Below are 21054 nucleotides of genomic sequence, written 5' to 3'. Positions count from 1 at the left end.
AATCCTTTTCCGGCTTAATAAGGTAAAGCCTCTGATAACACTAAAATAACTAAAAGCAACTACTTGCCAGTGTATATTATATGCTGTTACAGTTCCTCACTGGATTTTGCTATAGTAGACTGAAAAAATTATAAAAAAATTAATTGGTTGCCTTTGGTTGTTTGTTAACTGACTGTTTTAGGTACAAAATTAACAAATCGACAGCGATACAAAATGATAAGGCTGCAAAATGACAACATCCTATAAATATTAAAGCACCATAATCAGCAACAACAGTTTGTAAAATAAAGAAGCAAAAAAAAACAACAATAGCCTATTTATAATTATTTGTTTAAAATCTTGCCACATGGCAAATATTATAACAATTTCATGACTTTTCCTTATCTTCTGAAATAAAAAATACATTTTTGATGATGAAAAGCAAAGCTTTCTTTGCTGCTAAATGTATAGCACTTTTTTTTCGGACAAGTTGTTGTGTCGTGTAGCCGCCACAAGAGGGGGCAAAAAATAATATTAAAAGTCCTCTAATCCAACATTTTCTTTTGTCATCATCCTCAGTTGACAGAGAACGTGGCCAATGAATTACTTTATGGTGTGAAGTAAAATAACAGGAAAATCACCCACATGAATATGATTTCTCTGTAAGGAATGTAAGTTGTTCATAAGCATGTCTAAATATGACTTCTTTATCCTGTTTCATTTGACTTGACAAAGAGACAATCACCATGAACTTTTATTGAAGGAGGAGAGCAAAACACAGGCCAGGATTCTTTTCTTCTTTTCTTGTCTTTTATCTTCTTAGGGGAAGATATCAAGCAAAACAACCGCAATATATCAGAGTGCTAGTTAAAGAACAGAAGTCAGACAAGAAAAGAAACATGGCAAAATTAGATTAAAAGAAGAATATTACAGGGATGTGCTTTTAAAAAGCATATCTTTTCATAAAAAAACATGAACAGAGCAACTTCTTAGTAAAAGTGTGTTTAACTTGAGGCCTTTTATTCTTTAGGCATCTCGATGGACTCCTCAGCACAGCACACATCTCAAACTAGTGCCACTGTTTAATTATGGTGACGTAAAATATTTTCCATTTGGAACGTCATTATCAAGGCCTAACTGTAAAGTTACAAACGTTTTTTGTACGTTCCTGTTTACTGGTATGTCTTAGCAAAGGATTTATCAGGTTCCTGCCCACTTATATCAGTGTTGTGTTCAGAGCTGTAAGTCATAAACCAAAGTCTATTCGGATAAGGCAGAAATAAACATTTTTCCCGGCCTCTGTCATTGACATGTACTTTGAGCTCTTTTACGTGTCTTGAATCAGTTACTGTATTTTATATCCACCAACATATTACCTTGTGACGGCACATTGTGCTTACCAACCAGAATCATTTCTCTATCAAGTGTTGAGTATCTTCATCATGCAAGTCGCCATGTTACTCACTGGTTAAATGTGCCTCCAGGTTTATTGATAAATTGAGAGAAATGTCTTGTACAATCACCTCCTTGTTTGAAAACTTATTCCTTGACTTTTTTCTTGTCACAATAAGTAACCTTGATCGATTTGGTTACCACACTGGATAATAATGAGATGAGTTTGCTTAATTTGATGACGTTAGATGGTCCTACATTGAATTCATATTTTTTTTCTATTATAAGGTCGGACCTGAACAGCAGATTGGTGTAGGAGTCACACAGATGCAAAGTTACCAGCCCTGTATGCAGTACTGTAATTGTCTGAGGATTTTGTGTCCACATTGTACGACACGAAGACCCGCAGAGTTGCTAAGTGACACAGCATAATTTTAAACTCAGTATTGATGTCCTGTGTGAAGGGAATGTCATCTCTTAGTACCTATTTGTTTTACGCAACAAATGTCTATCACTGTCCTCTCAAAATAAGGGGAATTTAATGGAAAAACAAATATTTACTGGGAAAATTTTTAAAAAAATTCATATTAAGACTCTTATCAAATCTAAATTTCCTTGAAAAGTAGGAAAGCAGATGATTGAATGGACATTGTCTGTTGATATCAAATTCCCAGTGTTGTCACAGATTTGCAATTGGATTTGTGTCCAGACTTTGACTAGGCCATTCTAAAGCGGGCGTATGTTTTGTACTAAACCCTTCCATTGTAACTTTGATTGTGTGTTAGGAGTTCTTCACCTGCTTGGATGGTGAGCCTCCATCCTGCTTTGAAGTCTCCTGCATGGCAGGTTATTTTCCAGGATTGCTCTGTGTTTAACTTCACCTAATTTGTTCTCTGTAAGACTTGTAAAGCTGGGATACTGCTGCCTTAAATTTCCCAACAACTTTATCTTTGACTTGTCCTCTGCGTTCCTTGGTCTTCATGAAATTGTTTGTTCACTGATGTTTTCTAACACACCTCTCATCTGCTTTCACAGAACAGCTGGATAGAAGAACAGCTGAAAACCAAAATAAAATACTTTGAACTGTGTCATTTTAAAGTGGCAAAATGTGGAAGTGCAGGACTGTATGATCATGTGAACCACATTTCTACTGCTGAGTGTTTTCTGTTTCATTAAAAGCTGAGATCCTCTGCCATTGTGTATGGACAAATATTTGATTGTGAATGAAGTTGGTGAGTACAGTAGACCAGAATCCTTTGTGTGCTGTCCCTTAATTAGAGCAGGAGGGCCGAAAGGAGTCCTCATTATGACACGGATCCACAGTTTCTGAACAAACCAGAGACCCACTGATTGGTTCAGAAGAGACACATTTTAGAAAACCCTCTGGTCTCATTGGGTCTACTCAGCTGTCATTGCCATGACAACTGAGGGACCCGTTCAGAGCCTCATGTGGTTCTGGCGACCAACAAGAACACAGAGCTAGGAATGTTCTAGTGACGAGGTTAGCCAGATGGAGCTGCAACTTTGCTGTATGGACAATGAATATTTCAGGATATACAGCTAACATCAAACCATAAGTACTGTAGGTTTAATATGATAGTTATTTTAAACTTTTCTTATCAATTCATTGACTATACTTTTTGATACGCTTAACCTGACATCGCTAAAAAAAGGAAGTGCACCAGAAGCAGTGATGTTGGTTGTGTGGCTCTATGCGTGTTAATCATTTATGTTTACAGCTCTGACAGGATCATAACTGGGAGAAACAAGAACCAAAGGTCTTATCGACACATCATTGCAAGCAAGCCCTCTGCCAATCTCACCAGGTAAGTTTGGAGCTCTACAAATTAAACCTGTTTAAATTTTGTTAAAATACGAGCTTAATGATCTTATTGTCACCATAAAGAATTTTGTTTTCACTTGTCCCTATGCGGTTCCGGAGATATCGAGATAAAATCGGCTTATTTTTATAAGCAATTTTTGAACAATATTATTTTCAGCACCTCAGTGCTGACACATTAGACTCTTAATTCTGATCTTAGTGGACAGGAGGAAAGCTTAACCGTGGTTGGAGGTGTTAAAAGCTCAGAATTCAATTATTCACATCAAGTTTTGTAATTATCAAAATTCTTACATTGAGCGGTTCATACACAGTAGAATATCTTCTCTCTGTTTTCCACATAAAGTCAGAAACTGTTTCTTTATTGGTGAAGCTACCAATAATTCAGCTTCACTGCAATAAATCCCTTTTAGGCGTTTTAACCATTTTCTTGCTGCCATTTGTTTGGGTGTGGCCCGACAAACATTTTGCTGTTAATTTTCAAGCTATATTAATCAAGGTAAAATGACAGTTGAGTCCTTCACTGTAGAAATTGCGGTGACAGCGTACAGTCACTGACATCACTTATAAGATTTAAGGCCTGATGTTCTATGGCCCAATGGTTAGTTTTTTTTTTGCCTCCATCTTGGTTTTACCTTTCTTTAGTCTGAAGAAAGAACCGGTGAATCTGTTCGTTCAACTCAGAAATAAAATGTGACAAAAAGATATAGAAAAATATATAGAAATACCTATCTACCATTACCTCAGAAAACTACAATGATAAGAGTTTTTAAAAAACTTGTCAAAATAATAGCCATGTTTTTCAGCGCAAACAAAGTCAAGACATTTTAGTCCAGACTATAAGTCATTTTAGTGCCTTAGAAACACACCAAAAGAAAAATAAATTGCTTAGACATAATTTTATTGATGTCATAAATCAAGTGAAAGGTCATTTTCTTATCATGCAATAAGATTTCTTGTTGCAAGTAGATGGAACTGCCTCCAGTACGTCAAGTAAGATGCTTCCTCATTGCCTTTCGGAACTATAAGCAACTTATTTTACGGTCTTCTTTATGGCTCACATCAATTTAGTAAGATTTTCCATTTTTTAAATTCCATTATGACACATTAACATCATTTTTGTGCCCACCCTGACCGGTCATCTCTTTATTTAACTTAGACAAGTATGAAACTGGGGGTTTTCCCCTGGAAATTTAACCCAAACTGAGGCTCCTAACCTCAGTTACCTTCAACCACTTTCAGACATTAGTATATGTACAGTAGATATGTGGCATGTAGATGTGTTTTCATCTTTCAACCTCAGATTTGCATTCTTGAGACAGAAGAAAGCAGTCTTTTTTATGTCTATGAAGCAATTGGATTACATGTCATTGTTCTGTATAAATATGAACTTATGGAGTGCATTTAAATACAGCTATAACTTTACTTGTCTCTTACTTCTAATTATCATACAAAATGAACTGGTTGACAATGAACTCTATTTTTGCTAACAGCCAGAAAAGATAACTGCAGAATGTTAGAATGCATAACATGCTAAGCTTATTTCTGAAATGCTATACATTTTATAGTATACGATTAGCTCATTTGCATTCAACTAATGATATATGTGAACGTCAGATGTCGCTGTTGAATGTCGATGTAACATTTAGCTTGAATACAGTACCGGCTTTAATTAATCTGTCCTGCTTTTTAGATTGTCTTGAATGTTGACGAGCAATAAAGCAAAACATGTTTTCCTCTTTATTTAATGATTCATGTCATTTACAGTCATGGGTGGGCTAACAGGGTGGCTCCTATTACTGTGCCTTGTCTGCTCATGCAAAGGTAGGCTTTCGGTTTATTACTGAATGATTATTTTTCTGTTTTATCTTGACCTTTAACATTTGATTAATATTTTTACTTAGTGAATTATTTCATAACTACCATCGAATGTTGTGCCATATAAATACAGTTATTCTTAAAATTGGTTATTAGTAGATTTTACATTAACATTCCCACTTGATATTCTCTCTTTGCAGCCAATTTCAGTCCTTCAATTAACCAAATGGTTTTTGAAATCTGTGAGGACATTCCTGTCGGTATGTACTGTGTTTGTACTGTGAAACATTCCTTTTTTACATGTGAAAGTAATTATGTGTTCACGCATCCACTTTTTATTTCTTACGCAGGTTCCGTTGCTTTTACTATATTAGCATCCGATCCAGAAGGAGATACCCTGACTTACACACTGACTGGGCCCAATGCTGGACTCTTCCGAGTTAATTCAGCAAATGGGGAGGTGACTGTGAATTCTGCCCTTGATAGAGAGGTGAGATATGAGAAAAGAAGAGAGACTTTACTTCATTAAAAATGCTCCATTAGACTGAACATGTATGTTTATTCATCCTCTATAGACCAGCGTCACAATGGCACTCGGTGTTTATGTTTCAGATGGTTCCAATACTGTAAGTTAAACTTAAGCAACTACTTATTTTCCTAAACATCAGTTTTATTTTTGTACTAAGTGTGCATCCTCTCTTTCAGACACCAGGAACATTAACTTTAATATTACTGGATGCCAATGACAACAGTCCTGTATTTGAAAATCTTTCTTTTGACATGACAGTGCAAGAAGTAAGTAAATAACATTAAAATGTTATATTTGATTTAAGTTGCAGTTTTCAATCAAAGAATATAATAGATTTTAAGTCTAGTTTAGGTTTTTGGAGTTACTTCTAAAGAAAAGTGTGACACTTTCTTTTTTTGAATTTGGTGTTTTCCTTCTGCTTTTAGAATACGGCTGTAGGAGCATCATTGTTTAAATTCACAGCAAGTGATCGTGATGAAGCCGATGCCGGTGTGGTTAGATACTCAATCACTGAGGTATGGCTCTGCTGTAAAGCACCTGACTTCATCTTTAATTTTCGTCTTTAATATGCTTCAAAATAAAATTTTTTGCATTCTTTCCAGATAATACCGGCGCAAGGATTTGATGTGTTTGAGATCAATGATGTTTCTGGTGAACTGAAGTTAAAGGGTCAGCTTAATTACAACACACTGAGCACTTTTTATCGGCTCAGGGTTCAAGCAAGTGTGAGTATGATGCTTGAAGATATAAAATGTCATATTTCCAACAATTAAAATGAAACATACCACTTATCCAAACACAATGACTCAAATGCTGCAATCATCTGTCTGTATCTCCAAAAGATTTTCCTTCTAAAATGACAATAACATATTTTCGTAAGTATAACATGATTACAGGCTTCTGGGATCTGGGAACTTTAACTAAAAGAACTAATAATAATACACTACAATGACAAATAGAATTAGAAAGCATTGTCCTATTTGTGCATTTATGGTTGTATTTAAAGCTTAAAACATCCAGAATTGTAATGCAGTGTTCCACCATAAATAAAAATGCTTTTTCCTTTTTACATTTTCATTAAGTATCTTTAGAGAGGATTCGCTTGAGAGCTTTTAAATCATCATTTGTATCGTTATTGACAACATGGTTATTCTCATTTTATTTAATTTTCTGTAAACATTTCATCCACATGAAAGAAAAAAAATCACAAACAGTGCAAAAGTTTCTGTGTCTTTTAGATATATTTATAAATATAAATTTGAAATAATAATAAATCTGAAGCTGTGGAGTACATTAGTGTCTAAATGTAAGTTTAAGTACCTTGGCCTGCTTAAAATGTGAACCTCGACCCCAGTTTGAAGTGTTTTCCAGTTTAAAAAACACTTGAAAATCATCCCCATATGATGATGCTGCCACCACTATGCGTTATCATGACAGTTGTGTTTCCAAAGTGACCGAATGTGAAAATGTCCAAAGGGTGTGAATACTTATGAAATGAGCATGACGACTCATTATGCTTTAATTTATTTTGTTTTAATTTAAAAATAAATTGGTGGTTATTAATTCAACTGTTATATTTATTAATAGTCACTTTGGTGTTTTATGTCTCCTTCAGGATCTTGGAGGCTCTTGTACTGGGGATAAGGTTTTCCAGTCAACCAGTATTTTCTCCTTCGTGACGGTTGAGGACGTCCCAGACCTCGACCCCGTTTTCATCGGTGGTCCATATGTAGGAAGCGTTGAAGAGAATTCTCCTGCAGTGAGTGTTTATTATTCACTAATAAATGTATATCCATTACAGCAACAAATAGCAAACTCTTTTTTTTTTTTTTTACAGTGAATTTGATTTAAATAGCCATAAAACGAAGTTTGTCTGAAAGTCAGAAATGCTTTGACACTATAAATCCTATTTCCTCCCCTTCATCAGGACACGTCTGTGTTACGAGTGACCGCCCTTGATGGGGACAAGGGAATCAATGACAATATCATCTACACCATTGAAGGTAGCTGCAAAGAATGTCACATCTTGTTATTGATGGGAATAAATAAAGTAATGTGTTTTGTGTGTTTTGTTCCTGTTTCAAAGCTTCCTCGGCTGATGGCTTGTTCAAAATCTCAGAGAATGACGGCATCATATCTGTGTCATCGGGAATTGACAGAGAAGTTACTGGTGACAAAGTAACTCTGACCGTGAAGGTAACAAACCAATAAGAACCACTTGTTAGCCTCTTTCTAAGATACTGTATGTAAAGTTAACATCAGCAGGCAAATAGGGTAATGTAGGAATTCAAGTGACAGGCACGATGATTAATGAGAATAATTTAAGACACAATTTGGGACCAAACATGAAGGTATTTTGTATTTGAATTAACAGGGATACCATGACAGGATTTTGATTTCACAATAATAAACGTAATATCTTTAAATTGTTGTTGGAGAGCATTCAGTTTGAACAAAGTTATACTAATAAATCGGGCCCTAGTTTTTTGTGTTTATTTTCCCAACAGACGACAAGAAATATGATTAAAAAAAAATAAAAAAACCAACTAATGTCAGCTGCTTGATTTTAGGGCACCGAGTCTAAACCGAACGTCAACGGACAACCTGCCACTGCGACAGCAACCGTCGAGATCAACATCGGCGACGTCAATGACAACCCGCCTCAATTTTACAAATGCGAAGGCTCCTGTGTGCTAGAAACTCAATTCACAGGCGACGTCTTTGAACACTCATTGGGGGCAATTTCCATTGGCATGACAGTCAAAGATCTAGACAAGGTGAGAAACAAAACCAATGCCTTTTTAATAAATGGTAAGCTCAGAGCGACAACGACTGCTCTTATGTTTTACAGTTTGTGCAAACTGAGCTAACGTTGGAGGGAGAGGATAAAGACGTGTTTTCTGTGGAGCCCTCCATTGCTGGACCAGAGAGCGTCGTTCAGCTTCTTGTCAGGCAGCCTGGGAATCTGGATTTTGAAGAAAAGCAGCAAATGGTTCTTCAGGTAACAGAGAACAAATAAAAACAGAGTACAGTAGTCAACCTGAGTTTTGTTTGATATGCATGTGCCACATTGCAGGTGATTGCTGTAGATAAGGACGTACCCACTTTCCAGTCCACTGCCACGGTTACAATAATCATAAAGGACACCAACGACAACAGCCCCACGTTCCCGCAGGACACGTACAAGATAAATGTGGCTGAACACTCTCCTGTTGGGACAGAGGTGGCAACAGTCACGGTAAGACCATGACCATCTGGATATTTTAATCAATCAAATTTAAAAAAAAAAAATTTACTTTGGGAGCATTTCCTTTGTTTTCCCAGGCAGATGATCCTGACACAATGGATGCAGGCAAAATCACCTACAGTCTTCTTCCAGAGAGCATGTATGTTTACCCTAATCACATTTATTCTGTTTAGTTTAATCTATATGACAACTTTTTATTTTGTAATCTAACGTTGGCTATGCCAAACAGCCCCACTGAGCAGTTTGAACCTGTCTTTCAGACTGCAGTACTTTGACGTTGAGAGTGACACGGGAAAAGTCTACGTGAAAAATCAGACTATCCTGGATCGCGAGCTCAGAGCTCTGTATTCAGCCACCTTGCAGGCCAGAGACACGGATGGCAAGCCCGGCACCGCGGTGCTGGAGATTACTTTGACGGACATTAATGACCAGCCACCAATCATCAACAGAGACGTGTACCGAGAGTTTGTCGTTGAGGGTGAGAAGCTTCAATTCCCGATTGAGGTAAATAGAAAGCCGACAGTAATCTTATTGTGACACTTGGCATAAAGGTCGCAACATCACAAACCTCTTTCCTGATTTAAGCTATTTTATTTGGGATTTACCTATCATTTTTATCCTAAGATTAATAATATTTTATTGCATGTTTGAACATGACTTTCAGTATAAAATGTTACTACTATACAGTTATTTTATTTTGTTACCAATACCAGCTTCATCTCCATCTTTTCAGTGTGACTTAAGATTTAAAGAATGAATAAATAATTCAATTTTTCAAGTATCATTTAAACTACATTGTGAATGTAGTAGTGATTTTTTTTTTAAAATATGTCTATATCTGGTGCATTTGATGCTTGTCCACAGATTATTAAAAAAATGCAACTCCTTAACAGTTACTTTTGTTTTTTTCTTTTCCAGGCTACGGACAGAGACGAAGCTGGTACAGTAAACAGCCAGATTGAATTCAGCATTAAACCGAGCGCACACAGCAGCAGCTTCAGCATCGACCCAAACACCGGTGTGTTTACAAATAACGGTGAACTGGATCGGGAGGCACTGGAACCAGAATTGAATGGCAGGATTAACCTCACCGTAATAGCCACTGATAAGGGAACACCCGCGCTGTCAAGCTCCGTCTCGGTTATTATCAACGTGCAGGTAGGTGCTACAACCGTTTATGTTCACCCCGCTGCAAGTGGATAGTCGCACAAAAGCATTCATCCCCCGTAAATCACCACATTTTATCAAGATACACAAACTTAAATGTATATTACTGGGATTTAATTTGATTGAACTACCTAAAGTCGCACAGAAATGTAAAGCAAAATAAAAAGATACACTGTTTTCATCTTTTTATAAAGAAAAATTGTGAAAAGCGTGGTCTGCGTTTGTATTTACCTTGCTTTACTAAAACACCTCTAAATAATATCCAGGAAAACCAATCGCTTTACGAGGTCACCTAACTAGTAAACAGTAATAGTCTACGCTGCAATTAATTTATTATACATATATCTGTCGTCGTAAGGCCTCTGATTTTTTTCCCACCACTAAAGTAGATTCATTTTACATCCAGCTTTAACATAGAAATAGAGTCAATTTAAATCAATCGTACAAACACAAACATATGGAAACAGTGGACAAATGCATGCCACACATTTCATAAATGCTTCACATTTATGCACTGGTTTGTGTTGATCTATCCTAAAATTTCCATAAAATACAGCAAAGTTTGTGTATTTTAAATGATAAAAGAGGAATAAATTCAGTGGGTATGAATAATTATGCAAGACACAGAACTTGAAGGCTCACGTTTCCTTTCTGATGGACCTTAGGACATCAATGACAACGCCCCAACTTTCAAAGCATCAACCTACAGTTTTTCTGTTAAAGAAGGAGAAAAGGGCAAGTATTACAGCTTAAAACCATTTGCTTCATCCCTAACTACGTTGCAGGATTATAACATTTGTACTCATTCATTCAATCAGGCGCATCTGCGGGTTTCATTTACGCCGAGGATCTGGACCAAAGCGCCGAATTCAACCGCATTTCTTTCAGCATCATCGATGGGAGCTTTGGCAGCTTCATTGTTCGAACCTCGGCAGAGGAGAAGGGTTACAGCGGCAACATCATGGTAGACCCGGACATCGAGCTCGACTATGAGACGGCACTCAAGACGTTCACGTTGCGGGTGGAAGCTGCAGATCTGGAGCTGGAGAAAGCTTCGGCGGTGGTGGAGGTGATTGTGTTGGATGTGAACGACGAAAGACCAGAGTTCACGTCAGTCCGAGGCGTTTCTGTGGAGGAGAACGCCGCCACAGATGTGCTTGTCGGGACGTTCGTAGCTCAGGACAAAGACACCAACCATTCACTGGTGTATGAGCTGGAATCTGTCAATTGCAAGTGCAGCGGCGAACTGGAACCCTGCAGCTGGTTCACCCTCGACCCGAATGGGGATGTTAGAGTCGGTCCAGCAGACCCTCTGGATTATGAAGAATGTGACCAAGCTGTGGTAAAGGCTCAGGTGGTGGACTTGTTCACGGAAAAGGGAGAGAACAACAGCGTTACGCCAGGTCAGGACTGAGTTGTTCACAATTTTATCTCAGTGACAGAAAGTTGAAATTATAGTCCAATGTTGATTTCATGAAACCTAAAAAATTGTTAAAGTCTTTCCTGCTGGATCTTTCCAGGAGAAATGGTGATCAACATTGAAGACATTAATGACAACAGTCCTGAATTTATTTACTCCGACTCTGTATATGGTGAGTAACAAGCTTTGAGAATAAATGATTATAAGTAACTATTTTCAAATGTTAGAAAGTTAGTAAGCATATTTAAATAGTTCATATCTAACAAATCAAACACAATGAACCAAGAGAAGACAGAATATTAGACTTGATGATTTATGTGGTAAGAAAAATATCACAAGAAATGTCTTTTATATTGCTTTTTAGGGTTTGTTGGTTCCTAGGTGTTTTTTTCTTTTTTCCTTACACTCTGCTACTAACAACTCAGATGGATTTATATACTTTTGCAAATGTTGCTGTAAATGATTTTATTTTAAAAAATTAAACAGCATATTAAACTAGTAATACATCACATATTTGGACAAAGATGTAGAAAGATTTCCAGGCATCCAAATTTTGGTCTTTGACATTTTCTGACATACATAAGAATTGTACAAGTCATAGCTTCAAGCTATTTTTTAAAAATAGTTAATACTTTTTAAAAAAATGGATTGTCTCCATCTTATCTTGCTGCTTTAGTTGTGGTGTCAGAAAGTGCCAGCAAAGGAACATCAGTTGCAGGAGTCACCGTGAGTATAGCTGAACAACAAATCATAATCAACTTGTTTCTGACAAGTTATAGCAATTATCTCTAGATGCTTAATTAAGCTTCTGTTTCTGCTCCCAGGCTTCAGATCGGGACTCTGGAGAGAACAGGGTGATCAAATTTAAAGTAGAAACAGTTGAATTTGAGAACAAGCTCACAAACACTACCACCACTACCAGGGGCCTGTTTGAGGCCGTCACTACACAACAACAAAATATCTACGTTGGGATTATTCAGTAAGTGCAAAAAACCCTACCAGAGCATTTTGACTCCAAATCAACAGCTGCTTAGCATATTAAGTCAGACGGTACTTGTTGATGACTTGGAACTCGTTGTTGTGTGATTGCTGTACTTGTTTTGTCCTCTCCCATCAGAACTACAGAAGGTCTTGATCTGACACTGAAAGGGAAATATTTGGTAACGGTATCTGCAACGGATACTGGCGGCCTTTCCTCCACCGCCGTCCTGGAGGTGAGGGACTGGATGCGAATTCACGACTCTCAGAGAAACATCGTGCAAACACGACGCAGGGTTTAAAATGTCTGCGTTTCCACTTCTGTGTTATCTTTGTTTTTGTTTTTCAGATTTTCACCATTGATGAGGGCTTCCGAACTGAACTCCAGTTTAGAACTACAGTGAATGAGGTCGAACAGGCACTCAGTGAGATCAGAAGGTGAATTTCTTTTGTCAATACTTTTTGTTTTTTTTGAAGCTATGAAAACTGTAATATTATTTATATATATATATATGAAAAAAAAACCTTTGATTTAATTACTTAATCTCCTTCAGGGAGCTCTCAGCAGCCACCGGCGCTGCAGTTGACATCGTTTCAATCAAAGACCAGCCTTCAACATCCAGGTAAAAATAATTTTTTATAGCTAATATCATAGTAAAGTCACTGGCCAAAACCAGCAAAAACTAAACAAAAAATGCTTTTTTAAAAATATATATAGATATTGATCACTAGGTGGTGACAAAGATCCTATTAACAAAGCACATCACAACATGCAATAATGATTTAAGAAATTGAGCTTTCATATTAGATTCATATTGGATGAAATAATGTGATAATATGTTTCTTTTCTCTTTTCTCAGGAATGCCGCACAGTCTTTTATGGTGGCATATTTCATCTTTTTGAACGGAACAGCTCTTACTTCTTCAGAAGTAGAAAAGAAGCTTTCTGATCAAAATCATTTTCCTCAGCTGTATGCACTGGGCCTGATAAATATTGTAAGCATATTCAGCTTCAGAATCTGCTTTCCTAAAAGTGATGCTGCTTTTCTCTCAAGTGATGAGCAACAAGTAAAAATGTAAGCTTCAATCGCTACAGATAATGCTGATGAGTTTCCTAAATTTATTTCAGGGTAGCATTCCCGTCACTGAAACAAAACCGAATCCTGTGGTGTACGGTCTGCTGGGAATGGTTGGCGGTCTCGTCATTATACTGGTTATACTCACGACCTCGCTTTTGTGCACTCGCCGAAAGTAAGAGAAAGAAATTTAGCGGGACGAATAATTAGCCGGAAAACTTGATGTTAATGCAACTTTTTTCCGCGTCACAGCTTCAGAAGGAAGCTGAAAGCAGCGAATGCCATGAAATCTTCAACTATGTTGAACTCTGACAACCAGAAAGGTGGCGCTGTCGTGCCTGGGACCAACAAGTACACCATGGAAGGGTGAGCCCATTAACAAGATGAAGAAATTCATCCAGTTTACCACAAAATATACAGAGTCACTGTACATACAGTGTGGGGGCCCCATATGGGGTTTTCTGGCCTTGAAAGAGCCAATCAAAGAGGGCTTTTTCTGTTTATTTAATTGACTAAATAAAAGCCATGTTGGCTTAACTGTTGTAAGAACATACATTTATTTAAGGAGGGTAGAATTTTGAGTAGAAATTACGTATATATGTTCAAGATAATGAAATTTGATTAATTTATTCACTGTAATGAATTAGCTGCTAACATGTTCTCTGACGTTTATATGCACTTTGAAGACAACAGACAATATTTGCCCATTTACATTTTATTAAATAAATAACAGTTTCACAAACAGTTTATTAACAAATGGATATCGGCATGAATTTAAAGTTCTCAGTCCAGAAATGTCTTCCTTGACTTAAAAATGATCCATACCTCTGGTAGATTAAAGTAATCGTTTAAATTTAGCAATTTGTTTACTCTGACTGGAAGGAGCTTCAGCATTTTGTAGAGTCCAGAGATCTGAATGAATCTGATAGAGAGAGAGAGAGAACGATCTAAAGACAAAAGGCCCTTCAGCCATGCACTTAGAGCTCATCAGCAAAGACAAATCAGTAAAAACGTGCAAAAATCTGGAGTGCAATTTTAAGCGGGAAATGTTTGGTTGCTGTAATATCAAAACACAATTTTCCATGAACGTTTGAGAAGGTTATGAGTGCAATTTTCCTATCAAAATGTAAATGAAACTGACACTACTTTTCCGTTGTTGATTGTATTTGAGGGATGCCTGTCTCAAACAAACTTACTGGTTGAAATTGTCTAAAATTGCCGGTGGAATAAACAATTTTCATTTGCAGCGTATAAACTAAGATCGGTCAACACCAATGTCACCCTTACCGTTCTCTGAATACAATGCAAAAAATTAGGATAAAACTTGACTGAACAAATATCTTCATTTAAATTCTAATGAATTTAAATTCGTTTCTCTGAACTTAATGTTCAGAGAATTTTCAAAATATTACATTCTGAATAGCATAAACATTAACAAACTACAATTTTTTAAACTTAAGGGCTTAATGTTTAATACATAATGTTTCTTTAGATCAGATTTGCTACAAAAATAACATGGCTAATATTGTTGAGATTTCATGATTATTTACAAACTAATATGCTTCGCTGTGAATATGTTAATGGCTACAAATTACTACCAACCAGATTAACTGTAAATAGTGTGGTGTATATCTCTTAATTTTTGTCTTTGTTCTGTTCTCCGTTGCTAACCATCACTCTGCTGCAGTGCCAACCCAGTGTTAAACCTGAACATCTCCTCAGCTATAGCCTTGGACTTGGATTTAAATGAAGAAAGCTCAGATGCAGACAAATCCAGGTAAAAAAATTAAATAAAAAAATCAACTTTATCATCAGAATTTGTCCTCTAATCTACGGCAGTTCTGGTTTTTGGGCTGGGATGGCTTCCAGGTGAACATATTGTCACTGTGTGCTCCCAGCGGCATGTTTGGACAAAATGTTTGGCTTTTTGCTTCCAGCCATACCATGAGACATATGTTCAAATCAAAAAACTAAATTGAACGCTAAAAACATATCCTCCTAACTGTTTGACAATTATTTTTTTTTCCCTTAAAGCCTCAGTTCCCTGGATCACAACTATGACATTGTTGGAAATTATGAAGATGATGAGAAGGTGAGTTTGCGTCTTAAAGTCTATCTTGACTTGGACTCATTAATTGTAATATTGATTGATTCCAATTTGCTTATCATATTACAGACGGGTATCATGTGGGACAAAGACGTCGATGACTCGTATCAGTACAATGAACCTCTGGGTGCAGCGCTCGCCCAGTTGGATCACAATAAGGAAAGAAGCACAGCCCAAATTGACCTTGGGGTTAACAACCCGATGTTTGACACAACAGATCTGTAACATTAAACAGAGTAACAGCGATGGACAAAATCATCCACAAAAAATCCAAATCAAACGCAGCTACTGCCTTCAAAAAGGTCTTTCATATGAAAACTGGAATGTAAACTTAAGTAAGCCTGTAAGGAGTAATATAAATACACTTGTAAGCAACAGTTTTTACACATAACTCGTGACTATGTTTAAACATTTTCTCAGTAAAAACAAATAAATAAAACCATTAGGATTGGATTTTGAATCAATTCTGCTTTCCAGACATTTTAAACGTAAGCCCTGGCGTCGAACGTAAGATCTGCGCATAAATGACAAAAACATACAGTTTCTAGATTGTTTATTTGATAAGTTTTTCAGTTTTTCAGTTTTAAAGATGTAGGTTGTAGAGTCTTGTTCAGAAAACACCAGAGAAAAACAAGGAATGAATAAATAGGCATTGGCAGTATGTCAAACTCGTGGCATGTAACGATAAAAGCAAAATCTCTTCCAAAAAGGCTGATTCTGATAAGCAATTTGTACAGCAAAACATGCAAAACATTTTTTTTTTTTGCACACAGAATCACTTTAACACACCATGTTAATTTTCCTTGCAGCTGATGCTACAAAATGAATCCAATTGAAAAGCAAGAAAATACAAAAATGCAATGTCTGTGTATGTTTGAAATCCTTATTTATTAGTCAGTGGAAATCTTTCTCTGATTGTCAATGTTTACCTTTGAGTTCGATGGATTCGCTCGCGGAATGCTTTCTGCAAACTGCTAATGGAAAAAAAATATATATATATTTTAATTCTTGCTGACAACTTAATGAATGTATTACATGTGCGATCTGTGAATAAAGGTGGTCTGCTTGTATGTGGCTCTTGAGGAATTTTAATGTGAGAACACTAACACGACACTCGTTTCTGAAATAAAACACACTTAGAATCAAGTTTCAAAGCAAATTTTACAGCTGAAATACTTTTCATTGTATTTTAACACAATAATGAGTGATGGCTAAGCATACTCATTCTTAAATTAAAATATGAGTTGCACAAAAGCCTGGGAAATATTATGCACATACATCAAGATTAACTATGTAACTCTAAATTCTCATAAATGTCATAAAAATCACCTCTGCACTGAACTGACAGGACATAAAAACCGTCCTCACCTCTCTCAGCTTCAGTATCATGAGCCAGAGGAAAGAAAAGCTTGTTGCCATGGCGTCACTTGTCTGAGGTGCATTAAAAAATATCAATAGCTCAAATGACTCACTGGATGACTGAATGGGCTGAGTAGAAAAAAGAGAAACAAAAAATAAAAAAGCAAAGCTAACAATGACACTGATGCATCACACTCATAGTAACTCCACTAAACCCGACAATCTGTTAAAGTGACGTCACAGCAACTTTTACTAAAAGAACAACAACAAAATAAAGTAGTATGGCTGCTTCTTGATGCTCCGTGGCTCAGTCCGTATATGCTTTTTTGAGACTGTTTGTCTCGTGTGAGGGTGTGATTGGTTTCTCACCCCGTCCAACACTATAAACTCAAGCTGTGGTAAATCAGAGTATCACAGCCACGCAGATCAGATGGGATTTTTTTTCCTCCGGCCAGCTGTTGTGATCCAAGCCCGCCTCCTCCGTCATTCGGTAGTGTGAGCTTTGGAGCAGCAGTGTGGCTGCTGTACGTTCTCCATCAACAGCCGGAAGGGGTTCCTCCTGCGCCGGCTTGCTTTCCCATCGTGCTCCCCTTTCTTCCGCCCCCGGCGCTTGCCTGAACCCCCGCAACCCGGCTCTGGAGGCAGGGGGGACGCTGCTGGGTTGAGTGGAGGTGGCGGAGGCATGGCGGTCAGCTGTTTCTGTTTCTGTACCTGCTTCTCCAGGTGTTTCTGGATGGCGGAGCCCAGCACGGCAACTTCCACCACGGCACCGTACACCTCCCAGGTCATCCCTTTCTCGTCCCAGCTCACTTCCTGCACTGGTTCCTCACACTTCTCCTCGTCTTTTTCCTTACAGTTTTCCACATCCTTACTGTCCCCCCCTACACTTTCTTTCTGGGTTAATTTCTCCACCTCTTTGGGTACTTCCTTCGTATTCTCTATGAGCTGTTCTCTATTTTCCTCCTCCTTCTCCTCCACTATCTTCTCTTCGATGCTCACCTCCTTCTTTATCTCTGGAAAAGTTGTGGCGACTGGAGTTCTGGGAGTCATGGGCGCTGTAGCAACGGAGCGAAACTCTACCTGCTGACCCACCCTCATCTCAGCATCTTTTGTTTCTGTGCCCACACCTACACATTTCCCAAGGGAGCTGGGGAAGTAAAAGGCTTGGTCCCCCTCAGGAGGGGTCATGGGACTGGTGGCCACAGACTGACACTGCACCACCTCCAGGCTCACTTGTGTTCGGATGTTGTGGCAGCCGAAAGGAGCTGGGGATTCAGGGATTGGAGATTTTGGCACGGATACATCTTTCAGATCCACTCGTGCACCTTTGTGAGCCATGACCTCTGAATTATCGGGTTCAGTGCAAACGTCTGTTTTCCCAGGTAGTTTTTGTGGCTGCTTTGGGCTTGATTTCTCCTGAGCACGACCAGGAGCTACTGTGGAGGCCATTTCTTTTCTGTCCTCACTCTTTATACTGCTGATGTTTTCTTCACCTTTCTCAGTTTCTTCTATTTTCACCATGTCAGGCTCCACGGTCTGAAAATGTGACTCAGCTTCCTCGTCATTGTTGCCATAGTGAGTGACCAAGATTGTAATGTCTTGATCCATGCTCCCCATCTTCTGCTGCTTGCATTGCTGGGTACTGTCCTCAAAGGTCCCCTGGGAATGTGTTACAGCAGTAGCCAGACCACTGGTGGAACTCGCTACAGGTTCATATGAACTCAAGCCTTTAGCACATTTCAAAGATTCGTCGTTTTTTGACAATTCTTCGGTACATTTTGTCGTTGCGCAACTCTTCTTTTGACCAGTCTCCCTTTGCTCCTCCTCCTTTTTCGTTTTCTCCTCCTTTTGCCCCGTCCCTCTTCCAACGAGCACTGGGAAAGCCGTGCTTGATGGGGTCTTTGGCGTCATGGGGGATGTGGCGACAGAGCAGAACTCCACTTGTTGACCAACCTGCAGTACTTCATCATGGGTTCCAGCAGCGGACGCAACAGGACGAGCTCCGTGTTTCCCAAAATTGCTTGGGAAAAAGAAGGAATGGTCTCCTTCAGGAGGAGTCATGGGGCTGGTGGCAGCCGAGCAGCACTGGGCCACTTCAAGGCTCACTTGTGTGCGCATGTGTTGCTGCCCAAAAGGGGCTGGAGAGCGAGGGTCGGAGGGGTCAGGAGTTGATGGCACAGGAACAAAGATGTTCACAACATCTGTTCCGTTCCCTTTGTCAAGGGCCACGTTTTCACCTTCAGCATCTCCGTTACCCTGGTTGTTAGTAGAGACTGTGGCTTCATTTTGCGTAGCTACAGTTTGCAGGGTCACAGGCATGTCATCAGGCTGTGCACAGTCCTTAACTGGCTCAAAGACCGATGGGTCAGTGCTTTTACTATCGACTCCGCAAAGCTCTGTATCTCTGGATTTTAGAGTTTTCTCACTATTCCCAACAGAGCTGGCATCCATGTGGCGTTTCGACTGACAGTCCTCTGAAGCTGTTGACTCTTGACATGTGCGTAAGGGACATCCCTCTGCGGCAGCGCTGCTGTCTGAGTCTTCCGAAAGTCCTTCATTATTTGTCTTCTCGCAAGGCTGGCGGTCCTCCCTGAGAGCTCGCTTCTCATCCTTAAGGCTTCCCATTCTGTCTCTTTGGTAAGGTGGTGAGATAACCTGAGGGGCATAACACGGCACAGACACACTGTTTGTGCAAACTGTAACCAGAGACCAACCCACGCATGAGCGGAGGAGAAAACAATAGCTTCATCTTTATACAAAAACACATTTTCTGCGATACAGAAATTGTCATAAAATCATTGTTGCTACTTTCTGGAAATGTGGGGGTTATTTTAGCATAAAAGATACTTTTGGTAAACTCTTTATTTAAACTACTAATATACCATGAATTCCTCTCCCACTGTTTGATTCGATACTAAACCTTTCAGCTTAAGAAGGCATCGACATACCTCACATTTGAATTCTGTTTTAGTTTTATCTCATCACGAAACGCTACATACCATGCAGAGGAATCCAAATTTAACCAACTAGAAGAAAGAATGAGCAAACGGCTGAAAATGTAGCGCGGAGACCTACCTCAGCAGCAAAGTCCGACCTTTTTGCAACACTTCTTCAGAACTGGGTCAAACATGGCAAAAATCTCAAACCCCTGAGTGAGAGCAACATCTGTCCGTGCATCTCTCCTCCCCCCCCAGTCTGATTGATTCTGATTGCACAGGCTACCCGGTTTGTCTCTAGAAGAATCTATCTAAGGCAATCCTCGCTCTTTCAGGCTGTGGCTGTCTATGAGAGAGGGGAAAAAAAAAGCTTCACATTTCCAGTTTCCCTGGAAACCAGCTTTGAGCCCTGGTAACCGAGTGGTAATGTAATGACAAAATCTGTGCTCTGCTCTCTAGTCATATGTAAATCACTGTAATTAACCGCAGGTTCTCACCGCCACACAATGGCGGACGGCAAGGGGACAGATAAACTTTTGACCTGGGAGAAGTGGCTTTTCACATTAGAGAAGGCACTTGTGATGAGAAGCTCATGCCAAAGAAAGCCGGTGGGACGCAAAAGTGTGTAAAACGTGTGTCCAAGTAAAACATTTATCTGTGAATGTTTGCGAGGCCACGTGTTTGCAAGCTCTCAGTGTGATATGAGAAGATTAATTGCAAAAATTCCTGGAAACATCATTCCCATTGACATTTTGTATAGATATAATACGTAAGATATAAGAGGAATTTTCTCCTGCTTCCAAAATACAATAAGACAGAAGATAATTTCAGCTAGAAGGAGCCTGGAGGAAGCAGTGAAGAGCCTCCCACACAAACCAAGGCTTTCATCCTGTTCACCCTTATCCCTTTATTCCAACATTGCAAGCGGAATCGCTTTGTAATTCTCATAAAGGTTTCATGTATTATTTTGGATGTATATGTATGTTGGGTTTTTTAAAAAACAACAAAGAAAACCCTCCTCCGTCTTGGTTTGTACCATAGCTGTGAGCATGGCAGGAACAGCACGTACTGGCAGAAAGGAGGCTCGCTCTCAATTCGAAGGCCACAACCAATCACACACCGGCCCCGAGTCCTGTTGCCTAGCGACGATGTAGCGCGACGGAGGGAGGTGTGTGGCTGAGCACTAAGGTAGACGAGCTCTGGTCG

The 21054-nt window shown here is 38.8% G+C and overlaps 2 protein-coding genes across 2 annotated transcripts; one reads left to right on the top strand and one right to left on the bottom strand.

Annotated features, from left to right (window-relative positions):
* The first annotated feature begins 3110 nt into the window (after positions 1 to 3110).
* Positions 3111 to 16620, top strand: cdhr2 (cadherin related family member 2). Its single transcript, XM_032555088.1, has 31 exons — positions 3111 to 3197; positions 4979 to 5035; positions 5230 to 5289; positions 5380 to 5519; positions 5605 to 5655; positions 5735 to 5824; positions 5984 to 6073; positions 6161 to 6283; positions 7174 to 7317; positions 7486 to 7561; positions 7645 to 7754; positions 8129 to 8335; positions 8410 to 8559; positions 8635 to 8796; positions 8883 to 8944; positions 9066 to 9309; positions 9724 to 9963; positions 10638 to 10707; positions 10791 to 11375; positions 11493 to 11564; positions 12069 to 12118; positions 12217 to 12371; positions 12510 to 12606; positions 12720 to 12808; positions 12925 to 12993; positions 13231 to 13366; positions 13500 to 13621; positions 13699 to 13812; positions 15134 to 15223; positions 15481 to 15538; positions 15623 to 16620. Exons 2-31 carry the CDS (start codon positions 4981 to 4983, stop codon positions 15776 to 15778), a joined length of 3867 nt encoding a protein of 1288 aa, XP_032410979.1. The 5' UTR covers positions 3111 to 3197; positions 4979 to 4980; the 3' UTR covers positions 15779 to 16620.
* On the bottom strand, positions 16092 to 20213 carry gprin1 (G protein regulated inducer of neurite outgrowth 1). The gene is made up of 2 exons (XM_032555089.1): positions 19988 to 20213; positions 16092 to 19567 (listed from the first exon to the last, which is right to left on the bottom strand). The coding sequence occupies exon 2, from the start codon at positions 19535 to 19537 to the stop codon at positions 17396 to 17398; it is 2142 nt and encodes a 713-aa protein (XP_032410980.1). The 5' UTR covers positions 19538 to 19567; positions 19988 to 20213; the 3' UTR covers positions 16092 to 17395.
* Between the last annotated feature and the right edge of the window lie 841 nt (positions 20214 to 21054).

The sequence above is a fragment of the Xiphophorus hellerii genome, chromosome 23 (assembly GCF_003331165.1).
Source record: "Xiphophorus hellerii strain 12219 chromosome 23, Xiphophorus_hellerii-4.1, whole genome shotgun sequence".
Taxonomy (NCBI): domain Eukaryota; kingdom Metazoa; phylum Chordata; class Actinopteri; order Cyprinodontiformes; family Poeciliidae; genus Xiphophorus; species Xiphophorus hellerii.
This window is presented reverse-complemented; position numbering and strand designations above follow the sequence as displayed.

Bases quoted from the DNA above. Each gene is read 5' to 3' on its own strand.
- cdhr2 (XM_032555088.1), top strand. From the start codon at position 4,981: ATGGGTGGGCTAACAGGGTGGCTCCTATTACTGTGCCTTGTCTGCTCA. The intron at 6,074-6,160 runs GTATGGCTCTGC...CATTCTTTCCAG, and splicing joins TTAGATACTCAATCACTGAG to ATAATACCGGCGCAAGGATT. The intron at 15,224-15,480 runs GTAAAAAAATTA...TTTCCCTTAAAG, and splicing joins TCAGATGCAGACAAATCCAG to CCTCAGTTCCCTGGATCACA.
- gprin1 (XM_032555089.1), bottom strand. From the start codon at position 19,537: ATGGGAAGCCTTAAGGATGAGAAGCGAGCTCTCAGGGAGGACCGCCAG.